We start from the raw sequence: 22,189 nt of genomic DNA, 5'->3' as shown, positions 1-22,189 counted from the left end.
TTGATATACCTTCTAATCGGAAATTAATTTATTAATCATTAGTTAATGGTTTAATAAATTAAGTAAGTTTTTTTATGTGTGTACATATACTTACAAATCTAAATATATAAGATTTGATTTGATATAAATAAGATTTGATTTGATTTATAAATCTTATTTTATATAAAGTTTTGTACAATGATCCGTGGAAGAGTATGATTTTGTAAAGTTTTAAAAATGCTTCCGCTCGCTTTGAATTTGTATCATACTCCAACAGAATCCGTATGGAATCGCGACTACTGAGTGGGTAAGTGTAGAAGAGCATTGTACTTGTAACACCGACTGACAGAGATATGCACAAGTAGCTAGCAAAAACAATACTTAACACACACACACACACACTTGGAGGAATCACAATTCGATTCATAAATGGAAATGATCTGGTGCTGAGTTTACTAGATAGCATGGCTACAGTTCAAAAGATGTTGTCGACTGACCATCTTCTTCCAGAGACTTCGTAATAATAATGACTATGGGTTGTAAAAAAATATTTTCTAGTTTCCAGAACAAGTGAGATCATATTAATCTGAATCCCGAGCAGAACATTGTGGTCAAAATACTTACAAGTGGTCCGAAAGTTGACCACTTGAACTTTGGGGTTCCCATTGACTGAAGTTATTGCTTCCGTCCAAAGCATCTCGATCAAGTTTCTTCCAGTAACAAACTTATTCCCAACATTATAATTAACTAGGTTGATTCCAACTGTATCATCCTCCCTCAATTTCGATTAAGATTTACACGCTGAATTGATACATGGTACCAAATCAACATACCATATTACATTACACAAATGAAGTACTCGTTGACTAGTTTTGGGTTGCATTGACTGTCGTCGTTGGTTGCAATCGTTTACTTGGTTGTTTTTGGGCTTCAAAGACGTTCGGAGGCCGTTTTAAAATAGGGCATATTTTTTCACAAGTTTCATATGTAATGTCTCAATTGTTTTCAATTAATTAGTAATTGTGCAATGTAATGAGTTATAATAGAGGTGTATGTGTTTCGGTTTCAGTTACAGTACTAGGTTTTGTTCTTTGTTCATGTTAGATCGATCTATTGAAGTAAATCGTATCATCTCTATCGCTCGTAACTTTATTAGTCTTGTGATGTATCTGTATTTAATTTATGCTTTTCTGAAGAAAAATTTAACCACGGTATACTTAAGGTTATCGTTTAAGGTGCATAAAAGATTTGTATATAACGGTTGTTGAATTATAGTAAGTTCCATCATCTTTATTCTTTGTGCGTTTTGACATTTCCTTAGAAAGAAAAGGAAAAAAAAAAGGTACTACAGAGAATTTTTTTTATAAAAAAAGAGACAAAATTTCATTCCCCGTCCCTGAAGTTTACATCAACTTTGACTCCTTGTCCTTTTTTTTGTGCATCCCTCGTCCCTAATGTATCACAATTATACATCCTCGTCCACCCGTCTAGTTTCTGTCTATTTCAGTCGTTTGTTCAGTCATGTGCAAAGCATGTAAGGGTACTTTAGTCTTTTTATTTTATTTCTTTTCTTTATTATTTAACTTATATTTTCACCCTCATCCTTATCATCTCATGTTAATCATCCCCAAATTAAAAACCTCAGTTTTATAATTCCATAAAATCAAGACCAAACCTATCTTCAACCCCCACCACCGCAATCATCTTAACCCCCACCCCCACCGCCATCATCTTTAACCAAATCTAGAGATGAACATATTCGCAAAATAGGGATGATAAATATTCAAGACGATGATGAGCTTGTATACACCACCAGATTTTATGGAAACCATTTCGAAAAACGAATCCTCTGAACAAACAATAATCGATTTCACTTTATCTAAAAATACAAGCTCGGAAACCTGAAAAATTAGGATTCTTACATGCCACGTGAAAACAAAACACCAGCAGCAGCATAGATTGCGAGATTTTTTACGAAGAACATATGTGATTTCGGAGCTTCCTGATTTTGAGGGTTTGCAAGGGTTTTGAGATGTAATTCGTTCGCATCTAATTGGATTGGTAGCGGTAACAGAAGTTGATGGCGTAAGAGACTGACGTTGACGGAGGTTGAGAAATTGGCCAGGGCCGGCGGCGATTAACGCCATTGGAGATAAGAGGGAGAGATATTTAGAATTGGGGTTTATGAGTGAGTAGGTGAGTGTACTCTTTTTGAATCGGCAAGACTTGCGATTAATTTTGTCATGTTGAATCACTAGACGGGGACCTAAAGGTCGTAAAGCTCGACCTAGAAGTTTGGCTAAGTTAGTTTGGTTTGCTTTTTGTTCATGTTGGTGTGTTAGTGTCCTTCTAGTTTGTTGTTATGGTAAAGAAAAATGTAAATCGATGAAAATACTCTCACATGTTTAGCACATGACTACGCCTAACGGCTGAATTTGACAGAAAATAGAAAGTAGACGGAAGGACGAGAGATGTTTATTTGTGATACATCAGGGACGAGGGATGCAAAAAAAGGAAAAAGGACGAGAACTCAGATGTAAAGTTCAGGAAGAAGTAATTAATTTTTTTTTCTTTTTTTTTTATTGGCAAAAAACTATATAACTAAAGGCCCTTCATCGAAAGATGAAGGAGACAAACGATGATACATCGTCACGACTAAGATCAAGAACCATAAAACAAACCTAACAAACGAGCTCCCGCTAACTACAACCGATCCTAACCAAAAAAAAAAAAAAACAAAGACATACACAAACTAAACAAATTATAAACAACAAAAACAAAGAGAACATGAACCATCAACACACAAAATTAACAAAAACGACAAACAAAAAACATACAAAGAACCACTAACGCTACTTACACTTCTTAAATTTTGTCTAAAAAAGATGATGCTTTAATTCTTTCATAAACCCTCATCGTCCCTCCCGTATCATCCGATCCAAATTCAAAATTCAATTAAACTCCAGAATCATCAACAATGGCCGGCTTTTCATTCTCCACAAATCCCCCAACCACCTCTTCATCACCATCACCATCACCATCTCCATTCTCATTCGCATCATCATCTTCATCATCCTCACCTTTTTCATTCTCCCCAAACCCTAGTTCATCCCCTTCACTATTCACTTCATCCACAACTACAAACCCTAACCCTACATTCGGAGCACCACCATCATCAACATCATCTTCATCATCTTCCACACCGTCTTCCGCCACTCCACCTCCGGCGTTTGGCTTCGCCGCTCCGTCAACCGCGTCCGCAACTGGTTCTACTTCGTTTAGTACACCGTCCTCCTCACCGTTTGGTGGATCTAATTTATTTGGATCCAACTCTAGCTCTACTGGTACTACCACTAATACAACCACAACATCTACTACTAATTTATTTGGTTCAAATACAACTTTCGGCAATTTTGGGGCTTCTTCAAGTTCAGGTTCTACTTCAATTGCAAATAGTTCTGTTAGTTCACTGTTTTCTTCAACTACTGCATTTGGTGCATCATCTGCAACAGCATCAACAGGTTCATCATTTCCTAATTTATTTGCCTCATCGAGCTCGATTTCGAGTACAGTTACAGCTGCTTCTAATACCTCTTCAGCGCCAGGGTTTTCATTTCTTAATGCTTCAACTGCAAGTTCAGTTGCATCAACTGTTTCCTCAGCTCCTAGTTTTTCACTTCCCAGCCCTGGTGTATCTTCTAGTTCTGTTTCGGGTTCGGCTCCTCATCCTGCATCATCATTTTCTTTTTCAACTAGTTCAGCATTGGGGAAATCAACCGGTTCTGGTTCATCGTTGAGCTCTACTGGTTCTGCATCATCATTTTCTTTTACAAATGTGACAGCATCAACTGGGTTTCAATCATCTTCGAGTTTAGGTTCTGGTTTTAAAGTAGGTTCATCACCAGTGACTACGACTGTTGCGAATACTTCTGGTTCTGCCCCTGCCTTCTCTGCGTTTGGTGTGTCATCGTCAGCTAGTACTACACCAGCTACAACAGCTAGTACTGGAGCATCTGCTTCTACGTTCCCAGCATTTGGTGTGGCGTCTTCAGCCAGTACTACAGCTACTACAACTGCTGGATCCGTGTCGAGTTTTGCAAGTTCTACTAATGCTGCTGCAACTTCTAGTGGAACATCAAGTTCTTTTCTGGGATTTCAAACGTCGTCTACAACTGTTGGTTCTCTTATGCCCTCGTCACAGCCACAGTCGACAGCTGCCTCGTCTTTGTTTGGTGAGTTTGTTAGTATAATGTCGGTTTGACTTTCCAGCAACATTTGTGGCATGATATTATTTTGATAGTTTTGTGTACTATTTTTATTGATAATAACTAACACAGAATCCCTTTAACACTATTTGAATTTGTGAGTTATAGTCTTAGTTTTCTGGGTGCCTTAAGGCACTGGGCAGAGCTCTTTGGACTGCCTCTAGGGGATAGTACGGAATCAGGCGCAACTAAGATGGTGCCTAGGCTCCAGGTGATGTGAGGCGGGGCCTTGGGCGCCTTGTGTATTTATTGAATTTTCATATAAGGTTGGTCAGACAACAACAACAACAACAAAACCCAATCAAACAAAAGTGGGGTATGGGGGAGGTAAGATGTAGGCATTCCTTCCCCTTATCCTAGAATAAAGAGATGCCATTTCTCTACCCAGAGTGAAACTCCCCAAGACTAGAGAAAGTCCTTCCTCTCAATGTTCTATGGATAGAGAGATTGCTTCCGAATGGACCTCTGGCCAATAAGTAGGTTAAAAATAATTGTGAGAGACGCCATGAAAATGGTAGAATCAAATTTTCATGGGTTTTAAACCTGCATGAAGTTCAATTTAGGCTCTAAGCGGCAGTCAACTCATCAATTTAGGCTCAAACATTGGTTAGATCTTTTTACTAAACTTTGCTAGGCTAATTTTTGTTGGGGCCAATATTCATTATCAGTCCATATATGCTAAGTACTAACTCCTTTCTAACTTCTAACACTACGAAAATTGAATAATGGCTCTAAAATGGTAGACCCTAAACGATGGCTTTGGCCTTCAAAGTTCAAAACAACAAAGTGAAGCAAGAAACAACAAATTGGACAAATTGAAGATGTATTATGTGTTAACTGAACTGCTGGTCGACAATTTGAGATATGTTAATAGGCAGATCCTTGGATAATGTTATGAAGGATTTCCACTAAAATTTTGTATGCTTTCTCTCCATGGGCCATCCGGCCTCAGGGTCTTCTTTCTTTTCTTTTTTAGTTGATATTTTCAAAGAACTCTGATAATCTCATTTTTCTTCATCTGCATGTTGTTTTTTCATTTTTGAGATTCGTTTCAATTGGAGTACATATATTATATTTATATTTGTATTAAATAGTTAAGAATTCAAAAGTAACTGAATTAGGTAAACACTACCTGTTCAATTTCCTTCAATCATAATTTCGATAAAATTAATATACAGTTGATTTGGTTATCATTTGAGTCATGATTTGTTAAGTATTGAATTATTGCTGTCTTTCTCAATAAATGAAGTTAGCTAAAATACTTTCATTAGTGTCTGTATGGACTTGGTTCACAAAGCTGGCTGGTGAGTTATTCTCATGTGAATCTACTCATGTGAGAATAGGCACAGAGCCTTTAGCCTTATATTGTTGTTGTAAGACTTATATGTTGCTATCAACTAACTTATTTGCTGGCAAATGTATAAACAATCTCTATATACGTTATTGCTTTTGGACCATCTTCGCTTGTAACTCATATGTTTGTTTTGTGCCTGAAATTTTTCTGCAGGTGCCCCTGCTTCCCCAACAACCGTTTCAACTGTTACAACCACTACTGCTCAAACATCATCTGCATTGGTTGTATCTTCCAGCATCGGGTCAGTCATCAATATTGTCTTATAATGGCCTTTTAGTTGTAAATAAAACTAATGCTTTCGTATTCTTATTCTTATATGTACTATAAAAGTACAATACTTACTCTCCAGAAAAAAAAAAATTATACTATTTTTTCTAATTATAATGTAACAATATTGCTGATAAAGTGATATTTAGGTATACTATAAATTGATCTCATATGTAGATCCTAGGTACATAAGAAAAGCTCTGATCTTTTTTTATGCTGAATAGTTAGTATAATGTCTTATCACTGAAACTTCCTTGTATTAAATAACTCTAATCTCTGTGTACATCATGTCTGACCTGATCCTTCTTGCCTTTAGGACAACTACAAGTGTCAGCACACCTGTAGTCTCTGCACCAAAGTTACCATCTGAAATTACTGGAAAGACTGTTGAAGAGGTATTCATACAATGTTCTTGTTATCTGTTGCCATCACTATAATGCAATTTGGTTCAAAATTGGCAGCATTTAATTTCTTATAATAAATAAGCCATCCCGCCTTGTCATTTTGAATGTCAACAGTCTGTTTAGATTTCGTTCACAATGGTCATGTTCTTTTTTGAGAGATACCAATTTTCTTGTTGGTTATCTTTTCGGATACTTTTTGGGAGTAAAAACTAAAGAGAAAAGAGTTTGAAGGAAACTTATTGCTTTTATTTACCTTCCAACATGAGAACACTGAAAAGTTTATTAAGCTTTTTTTCTTTCTTTTGTTTTCCCATTCCTTTATCTCCAAACTTAAGAATGCAGTGTCTAAGTCAGTAACTTTTGTAGATTGGGGTTTTCTCTGTTATTAATACAATAATTCTCATTTTTTAAAATTTTTCTTTAAAGATCATCAAGGAGTGGAATGTGGAGCTCCAAGAGCGAACTGGCAAGTTCAGGAAGCAAGCTAATGCTATAGCTGAGTGGGACAGGAGAATTTTGCAGAAGCGAGATGTTCTACTTAAGCTTGAGGTGAGTCGTATTTTATTTGATACTTAAATATTGCAAATTCGATTCACTAAATGTTTCTAATCAGTCACTAAATGTTCAATTGTTCTTTCATGCTGCCTAACATTTATGCTGAATTTTTATTTATTCAGGCGGAAGTTGCAAAAGTTGTTGAGACCCAATCAAACCTTGAGCGACAGCTAGAGCTTATTGAGACTCATCAACAAGAGGTATATTCATGAAGTTCATTAAAATATTTTTGCACATCCATAGCATACTAATTAGTAGAATGCATGGTATTTGAATGATAATAAAAGATTGCTTTTGAGTCTCGTTGTCTTGTAGAAGATGTATTAATATATTTATTTCTTTAATTACTACATTTTATCTTATCAGTATGCTTCAGAGTCTAATATAGTAATCATGGCATTCTGTACTATGAGTTTCTGGTTGTCTGTACTATACGTTTTTGTTATTTATGCTTCACGAATTCTAGTTGACCTATTTTAGCAGTTTCTATTTTTTCTATTCTTTTGGCTATTAGAGTATCATTTATACCAACGTGAGAAACAATTGAGCCCGAACATTGAGAAAAAAAAAAAAAGAATAATATTACAGATATAAATCAATATGAGTGAGAAATTATTTAGGCCATGTGTGGGTGAGAAATTATTTAGACTCAGCTTTAGGTTGATTTTTAGGCCTCTTTATCACTCGTCTGACATAGCTTCTTTCACTTGCTACATCACTTAGGTTGATAAGTCTATACAAAGTGTGGAAGAAGAAGCAGAGAGAATATACAAAGACGAGCACGGTCTACTTCTTGATGATGAAGCAGCTTCCACCAGGGATGCAATGTGAGTATCTACTTTACTTATTATATATCAATGTATCAATCATAGTGTTGTGTTGGTCACATGGTTTGTCTTTTTATTAAATGTGTAGCTGGAGTTATATTCTGTTTTAATTTTTTCCTTACCTTTATTTAAATTTCAGGTATGAGCAGGCTGAATTCATTGAAAGAGAAATGGAACAGCTGACGGAACAAATAAAGTCTGTCATTCAGACTCTCAATGCCAATCAGGTGAAGTTTTAATAACTCAAGTCAAATTAGTATGAATTTAGTCTCGTTGGCTTTTGTTGCCCATGTATTTACTGTAGTATATCATCAGATGAAAGTGTTCTGACTGTTGGTCAAATATGTCCTTTCAGTAATTATATGATGTGATGGCAAATGTAACAATTAAATCCTACCTGTAGATTTTGTATTATACCTTTGGGTGGATGTTGACATATTAGTATATTGTGTATGTGTTCCATTTAGGCTGGAGAACTTGAAGTAACCGATGGTATGACCCCACTGGATGTGGTCGTTCGGATCCTTAACAATCAATTAAGCTCGTTAATGTGGACTGATGAAAAGGTTAGGCTGTTACTCTTTCATCTCTTTTTTGTTAAAAGAATGTAAATCTTGTAATTCATTGCTATCCATCTGATTTTGGTTGATGCTGCATAATGCATTATTTCTATATATGTTTGTATACTCTCTGGGAAATACACTCCAATTACTTATGAATGGGTCAATTTGGGTTATGTTTGGTTTGGAACGGGTAAACTATGAACTAGGTTAAGGTAATGAGTGAACGGGCTGAAGCTATTTTAAGTATATTGTCTGTGGATTTAAACCTTATGAAGCATCTAGTTTAAAATATTTTGTTTCTAGAATAATTTTCTGATATGAATATGATTAATGAAGGTAGAATTTTAATAAAAATGAACTTTGGATGCTAAATGTTTTAGGTCTACTAGACATTACTCTTCTGTCACAAACAAGTTTTGACACTAAATCACTTGACCCACCCATTTTGCCACATCCTATTCCTAGAAACCTTTCATTTCCCCCTTGCATTGCCTTCAATTCACAGTCTAGAAATGACAACTTTGACTGATTTACCTAAAGATCGGTAGAGTTGCTTAATTTAGCTGCAACTTTTAAAAGTTTAAGCCCACGTGATCATGCTTACATGTCTATTCTGTATCTAAGTTTAAATTAGATCTTATTTGTGTATTTTCCAAAATCTTCTATTTAATAGTAGAAGATTGGAAAGTCAACTTGATATGATCCACATTGAAAAGGTTACCGGTTTCAACTGAATGTCATTCATAATGTTTACCAGGCTGAGGAATTTTCTTCACGTATTCAAAAGCTCGCAAAGCAAGGTTCTGCTGCTGATCGAGAATTGATGGCCCCAAAGTTCTGGCTTTCTCGGTAGCTGTATGTTTTCTCGTATAGATTTGTTGAGTTGAATTCCTGTAATGGAACAGTAAAATAGACCAGATACCAATTGCGGTGAAACCACTTTTTGCCAGATCAAGCATAAAGCTCGTATAGATTTTTTGAGTTGAATTCCTGGAATGAAGTTGCAAAATCTCTGAACAACATAATTTTTTGGTTTAAAGTTGGCTCTTTGTTTTGAATAGCTTGTTACATTTTGATGGTAGCCAATGCTTGGTTATATTAATACAGTATGTTTTTTAGTCATCTGTATACAAAGGTGAATCGATACCGTATATCTTCTGTATACATATACATATACAAATTCAATTCGAACTTATCATCAGTATACTATATATCTGTACTTTCTTTTTGAAATACACTACTAGAACAGCAAACATCAAAGGTGAATAGATTAGTTCGTTTGTATGGTAAATTAACATCAAAGGTCAATCGACCCGAGAAGAACTATTTGAAAGAGACGGTGTAAATTAAAAAGGGCGGGTCCTTGAGGTTGATGGTTGTGTTCAGCCTTGCTTTCTTCGGTTGCTTTGTTCCTTTTTCTTCGTTTAATTTTTGGTTTTAGTTTGGATTACTTCGTTTGTATGGTTTTTTTTTTGTACGTCATGGAGGCTCGTTTATAGATAGTTTTTGTTTAGATGACGTTTTCTAGATGCGAGCTTTCTCGTTTTCTCCTGTCCCTTTTGAGACATGAGAGCGTTTTCCTTTAAAAAACGACATTGATTATATTTGAGTATTCGTTATTTTCATATAAAAAAAAAAAAGAAAAAGAAAACCAAATGAATAGATACTTTGATCTTCTGCAGTACTACCTCTGTCTTAAATCCCAAACTAAAAATAGAAAACCTAATAAAATGCAATAATTATTGTTTACGGAGTACTTTTTAATCAAAGGACATTTTGAACCTCTTATTTCCATTTCCATTTCCATATCTACTAAACCCCACCAAAATTTTGGTCGCTTCGGCCAATTTGTGTGTACACCTAATTGTAGATTTGGTCAAATAAGAAAAGTGCTAAATGAGTTATAGTTGAGGGGTTATAGTTGTAACTATATAGGGATAAAAAAGGTTATAAAAGGTAACTTTGGGGTTTCAAATGTAACTCTTTAATTTAATATAATAATTATTAAATAAAACTCACCCAATTTTTTAACGGAATTTATCTTTTTTCTCCCCGTGAGTTAGATTTCTCCGTCATTACCGTTCAACTCGAAATAATTTTACGAATAAAACGCAACTAATTATATTCGAAACGGAGTTTTTCCATAAAATTATAAAATATTTTGGATTAATTAAATATATTACATATATAATATACAAACTAAACTAATTATATCACATGAGTTCCAGTCCTTTGAACCCTTTTGTTCGCAATTTTTTTCTCTATTATCGCTCAACATTAGTTTTATAAAAGATGTTAAAATGTTACACTGCAACGTGCGGGCCATTAGGTATACTAGGTAGCAAACAACGTATATCCAGATATAACCGCAGCAACGCGCGGTCCGAATTCTTTCTAGTTTTTAAACAAGAAGGGTAGTTTTTTATTAAGAGAAATGAATTGAATTGAAAGCAAGTGAAACGGAAGGAAGTGTGATCCTTTCAATTTTGAATGAAGAGTTGAAAGAAAAATTAGGTCAAAATCATCAATTCACTTCCTTATTTTTTCTTTCCGGTCAAAACTTAGGGACAAAAAAAAATTACTACCTCCTTCCCAAATCTATAGTCCAGCATTGAATTTTGGGATGTCTCAAATTAATTATTCACTTTCATAATAGAAAAAAATAAGTAGATTATGCTATGAGGATGCATTCTTAAGTTTTTTTTGAAGAAGAAAGGAAAGAGTTTAAAGAGAGAAGGCTAACTATGTATTCTTAAGTTTTTTTTTTTTTTTTTTTTTTTTTTTTTTTTTTTTTTTTTTTTAAGAATGAAAGGGATAGAGAGGAAAGAGTTTGAGAGGGGAGTCCATTGCATTTTTGTTTAGATTTTAATCCGTCCAAAAAAATTAGGATGAAAAGAGAGGAAAACCGTTGTTACATATTCAAACGACCATTTTATCCCTTTTAAGTTGTAACTTTATTATTATTGCTCTGTATTACTTTTCCACTTCACGGCATCTCTCTCAATTTTTTTTTGCAGGCGATTATGTAACAGCCATCTTGACTTTTGTAACAATCTTTAATTGCTATAGTTTTTTATTTTTTTATTTTTTATTTTTTTTGCCACGAAAAAGTTGAATTGTATTATCTGAAAAGATCTTCATCAAAACAATGAAGATGCAATACAAGTTACAATGACGGAGCCAAGCTCGGTCATAATAGAAAGTACAAATTGAAAATAAGCAAAGCTTAAAAACATAGTAAATATGGATCGTGATCCCATCCATACGAGTGGACACCGTTGCAAAGTTTAAGATTTGTAGCTCAAAGGAAGGTCTTTAACTTGATATTGCGAACCAAGATCGAGCGACACGTGAATTTTCCATTGAATGTAAAATCAATTCTTGCCAACCAAATTGCCCAAATGGTAGCGGCGCCGATCAATTTTCCAAAATTTAGATGCTTTGATTCCCATACCATAAAACCAATCAAACAAAAATTCTTCGATCGAGCCCGGAAGCACCCAAGATAAATTCCACCATCTAAATAAAGCCGCCCAAATTTTAAACGACCACTTACAATGTAACAAAAGATGATTAACGATTTCGATTTCGTCCAAACACCAAACACGCATATTCGATTGAGAAGAAGGCAGGATATGTCTTTTAAAGAGAACATCTTTAACAGGAATGTTATTACGAATGGCGAGCCAATGAAACAACATAACTTTGGACGGAACATTATTACCCCAAATTACTTTTGGCCAATATGGGGTTGTGACAAAATTTGATTGCACTAAGATACGAACCTCGTCAGAGACCGAATACATGCCTTCGGATGAAGCTGACCAACTGATTTGATCTTCAACCAAATCATTAAAAGAGACATGGGACAACAGAAGCAATAGATCCTCTAGCTTTTTGGCATTGAATAAAGAAAGAGGAAGAACTAAGTGGAGATTCCACTTACTGATGTTGGGAAATTGTTGACCAGGCAAGCGAAAAAAATTAACAGTGGTCATGGGATATAAATATGGTTGAAAAAGACGCGAGACGGGGCCGAAACGGTAACGACCTCAAAATGTCGCAACGGAAAAAACGGGGTCGAAACGGATGATGACTAATGTTGACTTTTATATATGTAAATATATATTTACACATATTTTAGAGCCAAAAAACCTTTGTTGACAAGTTTGTACCTATAATTGCTATTAGCGTTAATATAATACAAAATGGAATACTAAACTAAGTCAATTTTGATTGATTTGACCAACTTATGACCGATTTTAACAGAATTTTTGACTTTTGACCGGCGTCGACCCAATTTTTCCTGCATTTGATCTGACTTTTGACCGTTGACCGGCTTATAAGAAAACGGGACGGGGTCGAAACGGTTTAGTCACCAAAACGCCGCAACGAGCGTTGCAACGGACGCCGTTTACAACAGTGGATATAAACAAGACTCATACAGAGAAGAGAATGAATCTTTTAGAATACAATCGTTTACCCATGAATCATGTCAAAATAAAATATTCGCTCCGTTGCCTATCTTCCACTTCCACACGTTTGTGCTGATAATACCAAGTAGAATTGTCGTGTTGCAAATTAATCAAATCTTTTCAAATGGGTGAAAGTTGTGAAGAATGTAAAGAGGAAACACTATTCGTTAATTTACCTCAAAAAGAAGAGCCAAAGGAGGACGCCACAATAAATTTTCATAAAGAAGGCTCGTTAGAATTGAATCTCGCCCATATTTAACATTGCTATAGTTTAAGTTTATGTATAATAATGTTTTTGGGTAAGCGAGGAAACTCTTGAACGAGTACATTGGTTCTCTATAGAAAGTAAAACATCGGGTAAGCAAATGTATTATATATAATAATAATAATAATAATAATAATAATAATATAATATAATATAATATAATAATAATAATAATAACTAGGAAAAACACCAGCCTGCGCGATGCGGCGGGGCCTTTCGGGTTGCATATTAATATTTAGCGTAACATTATGTTTACAGAATTTAAAACTCGTTGGTACGGTATGTTTGGAAGCACGTGGTTAATACCTAGTATGTCTAATGTACTGCGCGTTTTTTACGCCAAAAAAATTGCGTAACAAAGGGAACAGAACCATCGATATGAGGTGGTTAGTTTGGGTTGTTTGTTATACGTGTATGTATATGTATAAAAAGTAGTCTGAAATATTTAACGTTTTTAAAAAGTATACCGTTTCGCGCATAGCTAGTTGCGTTGTGTTCATAAAATTATTTCGAGTTGAACGGCGAGGACGAAATTTTTAACTCGAAGCGTGTAGAAAGATACGACCCGTTAAAAATTTGGGTGAAGTTGGTTTTTTAGTTTTTTAAATTAGTTTTCGTATTTACATTTTATCCTCTTTGTTGGGGGTTGAAATTGTACATAGATGATAAGTTCGGGGGAGTAGGTTTGAAAGTTAAGTTCGGGGGAGTAGGTTTGAAAGTTGTTTTGAAATGTCGTTTTGGACTTGTGAAAACGACCAAAATCTTGACTTCAATTAGTATGTGTGTACAATAATAATAATAATAATAATAATAATAAAAATAAATATATATATAATATAAAATCTAAGACGCTTGTTATTATAGAGTATATTAGTATTAGTGTTATGCATACATATTACCTTTTCTTAGTGTTAGTATTATATTATAAAGTACAGTATTCTAGAAAAATACTTTCTTCTTTTGAACCACAACATTGAAACTAGTAATAGGATATTATAACCCTTTAGTCGTATTTTGATATAAGATTAAGATTTCAATCTATACAATACTCGTACCAGACACATTATTATAAAACTTATCTTATACCTCTCTTTTCTCTTTTTAATCACCAGCTTCATATATTACATAATGTTAGTATATTTACCCACATATATGACGGATTTAATGAAACTTCATCAATACTTTAAGGATCTAAATGAAACTATTCAATATTTACAAATTAAACCCGCCGCGTTCATTTCATTTACCAATTCAATCCAACGATCTCCATCTTCTTTCTTAACAGTAACCCTGTGTTTGTAGGGTTTATCACTACTCCATCAAAACCCTAACCACCATGTCACGATCTCGATCCTCTGCATCGCGCTTACTCTACACCGTCCGTTCATCAATCTATCCATCACAATCACCGTCACCAGTCACCGCACTTCTCAATCTCCACCGTCACTACGCCGCCGCACCGGCCGTACGAGCGAAAGATGATAAGGATCCGTGGTGGAAGGAATCAATGGAGAAAGTTAGAAATATAGGAATATCAGCTCATATAGATTCAGGTAAAACAACGTTAACGGAACGTGTGTTGTTTTATACTGGAAGGATACATGAGATTCATGAAGTTAGAGGTAAAGATGGAGTCGGAGCGAAGATGGATTCCATGGAATTGGAACGAGAGAAAGGGATTACTATTCAGTCTGCTGCTACGTATTGTACTTGGAAAGACTATCAGGTAATTTTATGAGTTTGATTGTCGTTTTGTAGTGTATTTGATGAATTTAGGTGCAATGATAATGTTTAGTGCATCAATTTGAAAAAGAAAATAATGAGCGAAATGAACTAGTGCATCAATTTGAAAAAGAAAATAATGCTTTAGGGTGAAAACATAATGTAGATTAGGATATGTGCCAGCACCAGATTCCTTTTTATTTCATAATATAAACAAATATATAAATATAAATATACATAATAATAACAATATTGTAATTGAGTGTGTTTTTGGTTTAAAACAGCAATAGGCGCTGGTTCGTCTATGATTATTGTAAAGAACAAAGAATTAGATGTTCTTGCATCGTCTTTTAGCTTTTTATCACTAGTGGAAAGTATAGTTGTTTTGTATATGGTACTTTTATTAGAATTAGAAGTTTGCTAAAAGATATGCGGAAATAGGCAGCTGTCTTACCTTTTAATGCTTAACCAGCCACAACCGGAGATTCAGTGTGCAATTGAGCAAAAGTAGAAGTGGTTTGTTAGTAATTATGTAACTAATAAATTCCGATTATCTGAAAATATAGAAGGTATAAGTTGCGTGAATAGTTTAGCTTCTATCTAATTAGCAAAAGAATTATGTTGTTTCTGCAGGTGAACATTATTGATACTCCTGGTCACGTGGACTTCACCATTGAAGTTGAAAGAGCTTTACGTGTTCTTGATGGTGCAATCCTTGTCCTTTGTAGTGTTGGTGGTGTTCAAAGTCAGTCAATTACTGTTGATAGGCAAATGAAACGATACGAGGTTCCAAGGGTTGCTTTTATTAATAAACTTGACCGAATGGGGGCGGATCCATGGAAGGTTCTTAATCAGGTACAATCTTTCATCAGCATGACATCATTTTACCAAATCTTTCCATCATCTAACAACCACATCATCTTGACATAAGGTGTATCATGTTGTAATTGTAATCTGAAAGTTAAATTTATGGTTTATATTGTATGTAAATGTAAGTTGAAACTTAATTGAATTGTTTAATTTATTTTTTTTATTTTTTTTAAATCTTTTTTATGTAGGCAAGGACGAAGCTTCGGCATCACAGTGCTGCAGTGCAAATCCCAATTGGATTAGAAGCAGACTTTCAGGGTCTTGTGGACCTCGTGCAACTAAAAGCATATTATTTTCATGGCTCTAGCGGGTTTTTTTTTGTCCTTTACTATAATGACAAAGATGTTTGTTATATCATATGAAAAGATATTTAAACACAGTAATAACAGAGATGTTAACCTCTTTACTTTTTTGCAGTGAAAAAGTCATTACTGAAGAAATTCCAGCTGATATGCAAGCAATGGTTACCGAAAAGCGACACGAATTAATTGAAGCAGTTTCTGATGTTGATGATCAACTTGCCGAATTATTTCTCAATGACGAACCTATATCGCCCGTTGATCTTGAGGTATGCAGGAAGCCTTTTTATTATCTTCAAAAGTTCAGTGTTTTTTAAAAATATTGTATTTATTTGTCATACTATAACATGTGTACTTATAATGCTGTTTTTGTGCCTGGTTTATTGTTTTTGAACAGGCTGCTATTCGCAGAGCAACTATAGCACGGAAGTTTATACCGGTATTTATGGGTAGTGCATTTAAGAACAAAGTAAGCCTTAATATTCTAATATTAATGCCTTTTATCCTTTTAAGTTTTAACAATCCCATTTTCAAATTTTAGTAAACATAACGTATATTTATTTTTTGTTATGTTAATCTGTAGGGAGTACAACCGCTTCTTGATGGCGTTCTTTGTTATTTGCCACATCCTCTTGAAGTTGACAATTATGCCCTTGACCAGTCTAAGAAGGAAGAAAAGGTATCCACTAATTAATACTCCGTATGTATTACTGCCTTCACATTCTTATGTTTATATTTCAGTGACCATATTTCAGAACTAAAATTATGCCCCTTAAAAAAAGGAACTAAATTTATGCATAATTTGGAATGCTGACAGGTCAAGTTGTCTGGAACGCCAGCTGGACCTATGGTTGCATTGGCTTTTAAATTGGAAGAACGCCAATTTGGGCAGTTAACTTACTTAAGGTAAATTTTTTCTCTCATGCTCATTAGTTTTTATGCTCATTACTAATATTCTATCATTTTAATGAAGAATCTATGAAGGTGTGCTCAAGAAAGGTGAATTTATAACCAACGTTAACACTGGGAAGAAAATTAAAGTGAGTTCTGCATCCTAAAAAAATAATAACTAAAAGCAGAAGTAGTTGATTTATTGAAAGTTTGTTCAAACTTTGACAGGTATCTAAACTAGGCCGGATGCATTCAGATTCTATGGAGGTATTGCACCGTTGACAGTTGATGATAAAAGCTCTGATGCTTTTTCTTTATATGTTTATGACTGACTATTGTTGATTTTTGATGACCATACAGGACATTCAAGAAGCCCATGCAGGTCAAATTGTAGCGGTATTTGGTTTAGATTGTGCATCAGGAGATACTTTTACTGACGGATCAGTCAAATACACCATGACCTCTATGAACGTTCCAGAACCAGTTGTTTCATTAGCCGTTTCACCAGTTTCAAAAGATTCTGGAAAACAAGTATGTATTCCCTTTAACATATCGGGTGCTTAATTTTCAGTGGTTGCATTATATCAGTCTTTAAATATTCGAATCTTCTCATTTCAGTTTTCCAAAGCTCTGAATCGTTTTCAACGAGAGGATCCTACATTCCGTGTTGGATTAGACCCCGAGAGTGGTCAGGTATTAATTTCATCATAAATGATTATTTTTTACGTTTCAAAATCTAATGTTGTCACAACTTTTGTGGATGTTTTCTTGCATAGACTATCATATCTGGAATGGGAGAGTTGCATTTGGAAGTTTACGTTGAGCGCATTAAGAGGGAGTATAAGGTACCAGATTCTGTTTTATTTAAAAACAACATATTCAGAAATATAAGTAAACACCTAACCATCATTTTTGTACATTTATCATCTACCCAACGCAAGGTTGATGCGACTGTTGGAAAACCTCGTGTCAACTTCAGAGAGACAATTACACAACGTGCAGAATTCGATTATCTACATAAGAAACAAAGTGGAGGTCAAGGCCAATATGGAAGGGTGTGCGGGTAAGACCTTACCGCATATATGTATTCACATACTAATATTTATATTTTTTCTATAGGTTGCCAAAGGGATGTTTTAGTTAATGATATTGGTGTTTTTGTTTTTACAAAAATACACTTTTTAGCGACATCAGATCTCTTTGACCCATTTGATATGTTTCATCTGTCAGTTGATGATGGTATAGATATCTTCATTACATTCATTTGAGATCAACATAGTGTCTTTTTCATGTTATTCCATACGGATTTCTTGAATTAAATAAAAAAACCCAATTTCTGATGTGCTATTAACAATTCATGGGCTTCAAGTTTTATTGCATATAATGGGTTGTTTTGTTTTTTAAAGTGCCTGGTTTTTCCTGCTCGTTTTACAGGTATATGGAACCACTTCCACCTGGATCCGAAACCAAGTTTGAATTTGAGAACATGATAATAGGACAATCTGTACCCTCCAATTTTATCCCGCACATTGAAAAGGGTTTCAAGGAAGCTGCCAATTCGTAAGTATTCCACTTTCTATTGTAGTTTGGGTTAGATATTTGCAAGCTGATAAGTTAACGTTCTTCATACGTTATTGATTAGACTGAATCTTTTTGCATGTGCAGGGGCTCTTTGATTGGACACCCGGTTGAAAATATTCGCGTGGTTATAACAGATGGTGCAGCTCATGCTGTTGATTCTAGTGAACTTGCTTTCAGATTAGCTTCAATTTATGCTTTTAGACAGGTCTTGTTTTTTTTTTTTTTTTAACTTTAGTTTTATAAACAAATATGTGTACAGAGATTAACTTTGTTACTTCATCTAATCTAACAGTGCTATACAAAATGCAAGCCTGTAATATTGGAACCTGTGATGATGGTAGAAATGAAAGTGCCAATTGAATATCAGGGAAGTGTTGCTGGGGACCTGAACAGGTAAACACCAAGTCTGGCAAACAGGTTGGGTTGGGTCGAGACCCAAATGTGTTTGGGTCAAAACGGGTCATGGGTTGAATGGGTCTCAAAATTCAAACGGGTGAAACGGGCTGGTGGGTCGAGCCCCGTTTTTTCTTAAGAATTTTTTTATAAAAAAAATCTAATTTTTTATAAAAAAATGTAATTTTGTATTTGGGAAAAATTTAATTATTTTTAGTTTTTAGTACTTTTTAAAAGAAAATTTAATTTTGTTTTTTGAATTTTGTTTTTTAACTTTTTTTGAATTTTTTAAATTTTCTAAGTTTTTAAAATTTTTTTAGTTTTTTTTTTTTTTTGATTTTTTCATATAATGGGTTGGAAATGGGTTTACACGGGTCTAGATGGACCTAAAATATTGGAAGACTAAAATGGGTCCATATTGGACCCATTCCTTTTGCTTTCTTGAGACCCAATGGACCCAAATGGTTGACCCATTGAACCCAATTTTGGTGTATGGGTTTTGATTGCCAGGTATAGAACTAAACACCCGTCTTCTTTTTTAAAAAGTTGTAATTTTGTCATGAATGTATTAGTATATTCAATCGTATGATGTGTTATATAACAGGAGAAAGGGTATAATTGTTGGAAATGATCAGGATGGAGAGGATTCTGTAATGAACGCTCTTGTAAGTACACCATACTCCATTTTACAACGTTTTATGGAATAAATATTAAACAATTTAGATCTCATTAATGTGTAAAAGTGTTGGTGTTATCGTACTTTTTTAGATCAATCAGTGGCTTGGTTATAACTTATGCCTATTTGTCTTTTGATTTCAGGTGCCACTGAACAATATGTTCGGATACTCAACAGCCCTGCGTTCCATGACACAGGTACTTTAAAGATTTTTGTTACGTGATTAAGTCATTAGTCTATAATCACCCGTTAGTTTTTGGAACCAACAAAATTGGGTGGGTTGGGTAACACATTGAAATGGATAACTTGTTGCTACAAGTCGATTGGGTTGACCTGAAAGTCATTTTTCCAGAATCTACATTTTTTGAATAATTAGTATGTCGAATACAAATGCAAATTCAAATACATATATTGTTTCAAGAGCTATGTATTTTTTTTTATATTTAATTCATCCAGTGGTTTCATGCATTGGCCGACTTATTACGCATTTGAACCATTTTTTAAGCTTATCCTTTTGGTTGTTTGACCGCTGCGGGATAAAACATAACCGATATCAATCCTTTCATAGCATTATAAATCATAATGCGACTATTAATATTATGGGGTTGTTGGGAGGTTATTTTTGTTATTGCAGCGTTAATCTTAATGAAATGTTAGATGGTGCTGTAGATGTTATCTGGCAACATTTGAGTAAAAAAATACTTGCTATTTTATTTTAATATATTAATATTTGCTCAATAGGTAAGCAGTAATTATGATAGAATATTGAAATGTATGCTTGTACTTTAACAGGGAAAGGGTGAATTTACCATGGAATACAAAGAACACGCCCCTGTTTCTTCAGAGGTGCAAACACAATTGATTAATGCACATAAACCCAAGACCGCTGAATAATTTGACTCTGGTCGCTAAGCTCATTTAGCAACATCTTTTTCCTTGAAATATTTTTCATACTGATTTCTTTGCTTTTGATCAATGTGAAGTGTTTATTATATTTGTTGAGACCGAAATGCGGTCAGTAATTTTGTACAATCAAATAAATCCTCCCTCATATAGAATATAAATTATGTATACATTTGGGCATGAATTGAGACACATGTACTTGGACCGCTATAAGGAGAGTTCTTACTCGACAACTGTTGTCACTGAATTGTGAAGCCTGTTTTTAAAGAACATTCACAAAAAATGACACCAGATTGCAGTTATAAAGTTGCAACTCCACATCATTGAGCTTTGTTTTGCTCAACTGTTTCATCCCATTTGGAACATGAAACATCCCATTTGGTACATGAAAAGTTGATTTTCAGCAGGTTTTGTTTTGCATTTTATGAGTGGTGAAAATGGCATTGCTTGAATGGGTTATGAGGTTGGTGTAGATAACTACAATAGATTTTCAGCAGGTAGTCTTTATCCCTCTCTAACTAGTAGTCTAGTACACGAGTTTGACATATATTAAATGTAGTTGAAAAGGTTTACACGCAAAAGTACAAATAAGAGTTGTGTATCTTTTATATAAAAATATATTTACAAATGTACAATCGTTTATTATACACATCTCCACAAAAGGTAAATTACTTCTTAATCTCAACATAAACACTATTTTGAGGATGTAATGTCACATTCAAATGAGAAGGGAGGGAAAGAAAAAAATGAAACGGATTGTGTGAAATCATCAATTTTAGGTTTTGTTAAATAATCACCATGAATATAAAAATTTTCAAGGATAACTAAAGTTTACAAATTATTCAAAATAACGAATCCAGTAACTTGTGAGTTGTGACCTATTAAGTTTAATACTTTGCATTAACATTTTTTTTAATTTTATTTCAAAATTTATTTTTTTTTCTTTTCGAAAAGAAACAATTTATTAATCAACAACAGTAAATACATAGATCAGGAGCAGCCCTAATAGAAGGTCCATGATCAAGCATAAAATAATCCAACGGGTTCGGGCTATGCAAGATCAACAAATAAAGGGTGATTTGAGGGTTCATTGAGTTTAACATTCTGGTCCGGAGCACCGTGAGTAACCCCAATACGAGATGATGATCTCAGAAAGGGTGGTTAAACATGACTCACCATCATTCGGGTTAGCCAGAACTGATGGCTCAAGGGCGGTGTAAGGGTTTATGTCATGACAACGTTACCTGAAACCGCAAAGAGTGCTAAGTGACTATTCCGGTTGTGCGGGTTAGTTAGTGTAGATTGTGTATTAAGAAGATAATACTCTAGAGAATGATTTCGAGTGGATGAATGTTGTTTTGTTTTCAGCCCAATTCATGTCTATTTATACATGTGAGCTTTTGTCCCTTAGTGCCACATAAGGGGACAAAAAACATATTAGTGCCACGCTGTTTCGTCTTGTCCTTTTATTTCATAAAACTGCAAAAGGTGCTGCCATTATCTTATTGCTGTTTCCTTACGCCCTGCTGTCCTTTTTCAGCCGTTATACAGTGTCAGGATCGTGCCAACCCGCCACAGTGTCCTTTATGTTTCCGTGTCACCGTCGTACACTTTTTACCTTGTATATACAATCTTAGTGGCTCCAAGTTTAGATTGGCATCCGACGTTGATGTTATGCGAGGTGTATACGAAATAGTTATATTTTCATTGCGAAATACTATTAAATACGATACAATTTTACACAAGTTATTTATTTATTTATAGAGTGGAAATACCTAAACCTTGCTACAACACTATAGGCAGTGTACCTAATCGTAAAGTAGTGTAGTTTTTAGTAAGTCCGGTTCGTTCCGCAGGGAGCTAGTCAAGGGGGAAGCAAAAAAAAAAAAAAATTCGTTTT

At 34.5% G+C, this 22,189-nt stretch overlaps 3 protein-coding genes across 4 annotated transcripts; 2 read left to right on the top strand and 1 right to left on the bottom strand.

Annotated features, from left to right (window-relative positions):
• The first annotated feature begins 2,936 nt into the window (after positions 1–2,936).
• On the top strand, positions 2,937–9,369 carry LOC139853129 (uncharacterized). 2 transcript variants are annotated; one of them, XM_071842507.1, is made up of 10 exons: positions 2,937–3,500; positions 3,585–4,211; positions 5,752–5,839; positions 6,182–6,260; positions 6,696–6,818; positions 6,947–7,024; positions 7,548–7,651; positions 7,791–7,878; positions 8,119–8,217; positions 8,972–9,369. In XM_071842507.1, the coding sequence occupies exons 1-10, from the start codon at positions 2,957–2,959 to the stop codon at positions 9,065–9,067; spliced, it is 1,926 nt and encodes a 641-aa protein (XP_071698608.1). In that variant the 5' UTR covers positions 2,937–2,956; the 3' UTR covers positions 9,068–9,369. The 2 variants fall into 2 exon arrangements, with proteins under 2 accessions (XP_071698608.1, XP_071698607.1); XM_071842506.1 differs by having other exon boundaries at positions 2,937–4,211.
• Positions 9,370–11,588: 2,219 nt separating this feature from the next.
• LOC139854113 (uncharacterized) lies at positions 11,589–12,212 on the bottom strand. The gene has a single exon (XM_071843437.1). It carries the CDS (start codon positions 12,210–12,212, stop codon positions 11,589–11,591), a length of 624 nt encoding a protein of 207 aa, XP_071699538.1.
• A 2,009-nt stretch (positions 12,213–14,221) lies between these two features.
• Positions 14,222–20,544, top strand: LOC139851416 (elongation factor G-1, mitochondrial-like). Its single transcript, XM_071840445.1, has 19 exons — positions 14,222–14,680; positions 15,310–15,531; positions 15,735–15,856; positions 15,964–16,114; positions 16,243–16,314; positions 16,429–16,524; positions 16,663–16,751; positions 16,819–16,885; positions 16,965–17,003; positions 17,097–17,267; positions 17,355–17,429; positions 17,513–17,581; positions 17,678–17,799; positions 18,171–18,296; positions 18,402–18,522; positions 18,610–18,710; positions 19,315–19,375; positions 19,530–19,583; positions 20,179–20,544. Exons 1-19 carry the CDS (start codon positions 14,291–14,293, stop codon positions 20,278–20,280), a joined length of 2,250 nt encoding a protein of 749 aa, XP_071696546.1. The 5' UTR covers positions 14,222–14,290; the 3' UTR covers positions 20,281–20,544.
• Positions 20,545–22,189: the final 1,645 nt, after the last annotated feature.

This window comes from Rutidosis leptorrhynchoides, chromosome 6, assembly GCF_046630445.1.
Source record: "Rutidosis leptorrhynchoides isolate AG116_Rl617_1_P2 chromosome 6, CSIRO_AGI_Rlap_v1, whole genome shotgun sequence".
Lineage (NCBI taxonomy): Eukaryota > Viridiplantae > Streptophyta > Magnoliopsida > Asterales > Asteraceae > Rutidosis > Rutidosis leptorrhynchoides.
Note: the sequence above shows the minus strand (reverse complement) of the source record. Positions and strands in the feature narration are given on the sequence as shown.